Source organism: Cottoperca gobio, chromosome 24 (genome assembly GCF_900634415.1).
Source record: "Cottoperca gobio chromosome 24, fCotGob3.1, whole genome shotgun sequence".
Taxonomy (NCBI): Eukaryota; Metazoa; Chordata; class Actinopteri; order Perciformes; family Bovichtidae; genus Cottoperca; species Cottoperca gobio.
This window is the reverse complement of record NC_041378.1, coordinates 783167-788763: the sequence shown is the minus strand read 5'-3', so window position 1 is coordinate 788763 and position 5597 is coordinate 783167. Positions and strand designations below refer to the sequence as shown.

The 5597-nt window shown below is 39.2% G+C and overlaps 2 protein-coding genes across 2 annotated transcripts in view; both read right to left on the bottom strand.

The window, feature by feature from the left end:
• Window positions 1-591: 591 nt before the first annotated feature.
• On the bottom strand, window positions 592-3960 carry cox7a2b (cytochrome c oxidase subunit 7A2b). The gene is made up of 4 exons (XM_029426003.1): window positions 3820-3960; window positions 3404-3493; window positions 1377-1461; window positions 592-799 (listed from the first exon to the last, which is right to left on the bottom strand). The coding sequence occupies exons 1-4, from the start codon at window positions 3835-3837 to the stop codon at window positions 744-746; spliced, it is 249 nt and encodes an 82-aa protein (XP_029281863.1). The 5' UTR covers window positions 3838-3960; the 3' UTR covers window positions 592-743.
• Window positions 3961-4800: 840 nt separating this feature from the next.
• The window catches only part of LOC115028850 (cell cycle control protein 50A-like), a 7663-nt gene continuing 6866 nt past the window's right edge, over window positions 4801-5597 (bottom strand). Inside the window, exon 7 of the mRNA XM_029462731.1 lies at window positions 4801-5597. This exon is cut by the window's right edge and continues 1155 nt beyond it. The gene's annotated coding sequence lies outside the window, so the exon portion shown is untranslated.

The window sequence follows — 5597 nt, the reverse complement described above, 5'->3', positions numbered from 1 at the left end:
CTGGATGATCTTCCTCCTTCGTGGCTTATCTGCCCCAGCAGTTTTCATAGGGACTATTTCTTCAGTGGAAAGTAGTTCCAGTGAAAACTGTTGGGAGTCTTTACATTACAGGTCATTTAGCAGACGCTCTTATCCAGAGCGACTTACAGTGAACTAAGTACAGGGACAGTCTCCCTGGAGCAACTCAGGGTTAAGTGCCTTGCTCAGGGGTACAATGGTGGCAGCCTGGTGTTGAACTCCCGACATTCTAGCGTTTTGTTTGGAAGGTGTACCACGAGACCTCTAGGCCATCACCACCCAGTCTTCTGATGATGACCGAAGTTTAAAAGTAATTCTCAGAGCTGTGAGAACAAACTTTATAGTCACCAACAAACAAATTCATATTACATCAGCGCTGTTGTTCATATTCTGTAATATTTCTATTCGCTGCACAGTTTTTGAGCTCTAATGAAAACAGGACATTTGTCAAGTTTCGCTTCAAAAATGTATTAAAATCAATAAAGTTTTTTTCCATGCAACAGTGTTTACGCTACGACCTACATGTAAAACCTGGCGTGTAAACAAAGTGATGAAGAAAGAAGCGACCGCACGTTTTAGTCATGAGAGGCATTTTTTATTGATCCTCAGGTCATCAGAGCGCCAGAAATAAATATTGATCCCATGAACATGAAACAGGAAACACAGACGGAGGATTATCAGCGCTGCCGATCGTTCTGTTAAGGAGGTAAATGGCTGTAACGTTACTATTTCTTCTGAGGGAGCGCGACCTTCACCAGCTCAAACACAGCGTACGCAGCTCCTGCAGGGAAGACAGTCGGTTAGAAGGTCTGCATCTTTAAATATACATTTAAATAGCACCCAGCGTCAGATAAAAACATGCGTTTCATTAACAATATATCAAACATTGTGGGACTTTGGGGGATCTGAATAAGTTTATAGATCGCTGTACTGACGCATAACGAGGCATCTTGTTGTTGTTGCGTGATCAGGAGGTCACACATGAATATAAAGTCTGATCAGACACTAACTTCTCTCCCTGAGACTTTAAGATCCTCGATGAGGTGCATCCATCGTACTTTAAAAGAACTGCACACACACACAAACATTGCAGTGTTGGATCTTCTGCGTCAGATTCTCAGCTGCATAATGAAACTCCCCCCAGCAGTGCTCATCTAAACACGTCCTGCACTGTTAACTGCAGAGTTTGTCGTGTCGCCTCCTGAGCAACTCGTCCAACACGAGGAGTCACATACAGGATGCATCTAAAGTTATGAGTCGTTAAGCTCAGCACGGTCACCTTCTACCTGCGGTGTCCAGATCTAAGTGCAGGAAGAGACGCTGGAGGTTTTTAAGCAGAGAAAGTTTAGTTTCCTCACCCATGACGGTGAGACCCATCGTTAGTCTGTACAACAAGGTGTCGCTGCCGCCTCCTTTTAAATGGATGGGCATCCCGTTATCCTCCTGCAGGGGAGAAACACCAGTTACATGTTTAATAAGTTAACTTGACACTGAATCCTACACTTCTTTTAGAAAGGGTTCATCACATCACGTTTACATGTGCAGGATTTATTTAAGATATTTCTCTGCAGTATGAATGTTGTTTTGTATCAGAGCTCACAAACGGAAGTAAAGCTTTTAAAGAAACTGTGGTCAACAGGATATTTAATGACATCATGTTTAAAACCGTGGGAAAGTAAATCCCAGAATTTAAATGTTATTGACAAGAAAGAAAGAATTTGCACATATTTGTGACCCGTGAGTGTCAAGTCTTATTTATCATAAACTCATTCTAACTGCTAAAGCACTTCATCACACAACCGGACTGACCTTTAGAGTTTAGTCACAGTTACAGATATAAAGTCAACAGCTCATCATGCTGCATTCAATCACTGCAGGTTTAAAAAGCTTCTTCCTGCGGTCAGCGGGAGCGCCGGGAACAAACCAGACATGAAGCTACTTTGTTTAGTCTACAGGACACTTTGGTAGCTGGTTAAATCATCTGTACAGATCTTTATTGTAAACAAGCAGCGCCGACCTTCGCCTGTGAAAGCAGCAGCAGAAACTACTGCAAAGCAATAAGAACTAAGAACTGTGTAAAAAGCGTAATAAGAACTGCAGCTCATCCAGTCCAACATGCATCATTAGTACTCCACTCAGGTTGTTCTCACACACCGGACACTTATCTTTGGAGCTACAATGATTTCAGGGCTTCATGAGAAGAACCACGGCTGAAGAAATGAAAACATGCAACACGTGTAACATACAGTCAAGTACAGTCTGCAGTTATACTTTGTCCCGGCAGCGTCACACCACTTCCTGTCTCGAGAACTAAAGAAAATAAGTGAGCAATAAATCGTGAATTCCTCGTCAAAGGAAAAACTCACGTCTTATTTATTTATTCCTTTGAACTTTCAAGACAACTATGAAGTCCTTTATTTGGATTTTTAGGGGCTACAGGCGGAGACATTTCCCATAACTCTTTCATCCATGAGGCTTTTGTGGAAGCAGCGAACAGTTTCTGAAGTTTGATGTTGAAAAATGATTTGGTGAAAGCCACATATAAAATCCCACGCATGACTCCGGCTCAATAACGTTGTGATATTGTTGCTCTGCCTTCCCTCTACAAAAGCCTTTTACATGTTATCCAGCAGCACTTTGAGTCTTTAGATATATTTTTGTGATTTCACAGGCGTCTGCCGTTTGTCTCTTCTTATTCTGTGAATGAGCATTAACATGTTTTGCCAGCTCCGCCCGCCTCAGTGCAAATTAACATTAGTTACATCCTGGACAAACAGCAGCAACTGTGAGATCACAAAATACATCTGAAGATGTCACCCTCTGCTGGAAACCAGGTTTATAGAAATAAATAATGATAAAAACCCAGTAATACGTCTTAAATCTGTGTCACTATATTAATGAGGATCTCTTCTGACACTGATGTGTAAAACAATAACATATTGCATCTTCTAATTGTTTTATTTAATTACAGCAAAAGTATGGAAGTATAATCAGGGTTAAATAGTCCCCTGTAAATGTTATACTATTATATAGAATACCAATAGATTATTATTATTGATGCATTAATTACAACATTACTGTTGTACAAATTAATATTACAATAATTAAAAAAGGAAAAGCAGCAAATAGTCATATTTGTGAAGCTGGAACAAAAATGACAAACCATCAAAATAGTATCTTTTAAGCTGTACTTGCATTAAATAACAGGTAGTTTAATGTATAACATAAAATAAATGTAGTGCAGTAAAAAGTACAGTAATGATGTGGAGGGGGAAGTAGCACCAGTTAGCACAGAGTGAATGTACACGTGTGTCCGCTCTGAGGTCATAGAACAGGAGGAAGTTACACAGTAATAGTGGATTAAAGCAGGATATTGTGAGTTTACCTGAAAGTGCTTCTGTTTCTGCGGGACTTTGTTCTCCACCTGCCGGCGGGCGGAGCTGGAGATGGTCCGCCGCGCCACCTGCTGGAGCGCCTGGGAACAGCCACAAGCCGGCAAAGTCACCACACACAGTAGGTGACGGAGTGCAAACACTGAAGCCGCTTTCAACAAAAATAATGTTATATCACACTTAAATGTAAATAAAACCAACTGAATGCGAGGAAATGCTCGTTAAACTACAACGGAAGATAAGCTAATGCTAACTCTTCCGGAGGCATCTTATCGTTACTTGACTTTGACCCCTAGCTAACAGTCTGAAGCTGCGTTTAGCTTTTCTTCACTAACTTACAGATCATATAACTGCCTAATTAGAAAACAATATTTATACAACGCATATTTCAAATAGAGAATACACTCACAAATATTTGTCTGTTCATCTTTACAGTCCGGGCTTCAGTCTCTCTCACAAGGACACGACAAAACTACTTCCGCTTTCAGCTTCTTCTTCTTCACGGGGATTAAAGGCAGAGTTCATGCTGCGCGCTCTGCTGCCCCCACAGTCTGCAAGTAGAACTACACCCTCCATTATATTTGACTGATATATACCTATTTATTATGGATGATAACATTAGTGGGAAGTAACCAAGTACATTTACTCAAGTGCTGTACTTAGATACACTTTTGAGGATTTCCATTGTATGCTACTTTATACATCTACTCCACTAAATCTCAGAGTTATTCAAGTTCTTTATTATCATATGCGAATAATTACAGAGAAGCAGTCGTTGGCTATGAAAGTCTTGGATCTCAGGCTCCCTCCAACAATGCTCATTAAACTAAAAAGGAAAAGCATGCGAGTAAAAGCTAAATGAGAGTCTCAGGCATAAAATAGTGTAAATTAAAATATAGGGCTAAAATATAAACATGAATAAAATATAATATAAAGTAATATACATTTGTTAGACAATATTGAAAATGAATAAACAGGAATGTAGTAAATGTTTATGCATAAGTAGTTTTTCATTGTATGTTTTAATAAATAACTAATAAATGACGATGTATTATAACATAATAAACTACAATATATAAAGTAATTAAAATCAGCTCCACCTTTATCAGCTGCAACATTAAAGTGTTTAACATTAATATTAATAAATCAATAAATATATCCCCATAATAATATATAATATATATATATATATATATATATATATATATATATATATATATGGCCTACATATTAAGTACCGTTAGTATATTTTGATGGCAGTAATTTTACACGTTTGCTTGAATTGTTATATATATTTTTAAATATCATCATAAATTCAACTGTGTCTTATTGAGAAATATAATAACCTCCTGATCATCAGGCTGAAAAACAATCATGTCACAGAAACGTGTTTCAATTAAATCCACAGTTTTATTATTTTAAAGCAGCAACACAACACGGACAGAGTATCAAAAGAAATGTCACATCTAGTGCATCAACTTATATCGATGACATGAATTAAACCTAAATAAAATACATTTCCACTCAGCACATCTCAACATGCAGCATCAATATTCACGAGAACTTCAGCTGCTGAAGAGCTGAGAGTGGCAGGATGTGTGCGTGAAACATTTATCCCATGTGTTGAATCACTGCGGTGCGCTTCCATCATGCTGCGTTTGTATTATTATTGCATGTAAACGACGATGAATGAAGCCACGACACCGCGTTAATGTACATTTTACAGATTTACACACTCACAACTTGCACTTCCTCAAACCAAGAACGACGGCAACCTTTTAACCTTTTAAACGTTTAGACTCAAAACCCCTGAGGACGGCGTGCAAATACTGCTCAATGCAAACATTTCTCCAAAAATAAATACAAAAACATAAACGTGTTAACTGCACAGCTCCCAAACACGTGGCGTTCCCTCCCACCTGGAACATTTTTTACACGACTCGGTAAAAGCATGATTTTAGTTTGAAAGTGGGCTGAAGTCACAGACGAAACGAGGCACAAAGACGAGTCGCCGAAGCAGCTCAATGATCACGTTAACATCTCAGCTACCCAGCATGCAACTCAGGAGCCAGGACACTCCGGCTCACCTGAAGCGCTGAATGCTTTACGCTCAGAGATCCTACAACAGTCCAGCAACCGGGAAATCTGACGTCCACTGACAGTGGACAGGACTCAAGGGGCAGAAGA

Coding starts and splice junctions, on each gene's coding strand:
- cox7a2b (XM_029426003.1), bottom strand. Junction 1,462..3,403: donor AGAAACAGAAGCACTTTCAG/GTAAACTCACAA, acceptor TCTCCCCTGCAG/GAGGATAACGGGATGCCCAT. Junction 800..1,376: donor GATGGGTCTCACCGTCATGG/GTGAGGAAACTA, acceptor TCTTCCCTGCAG/GAGCTGCGTACGCTGTGTTT.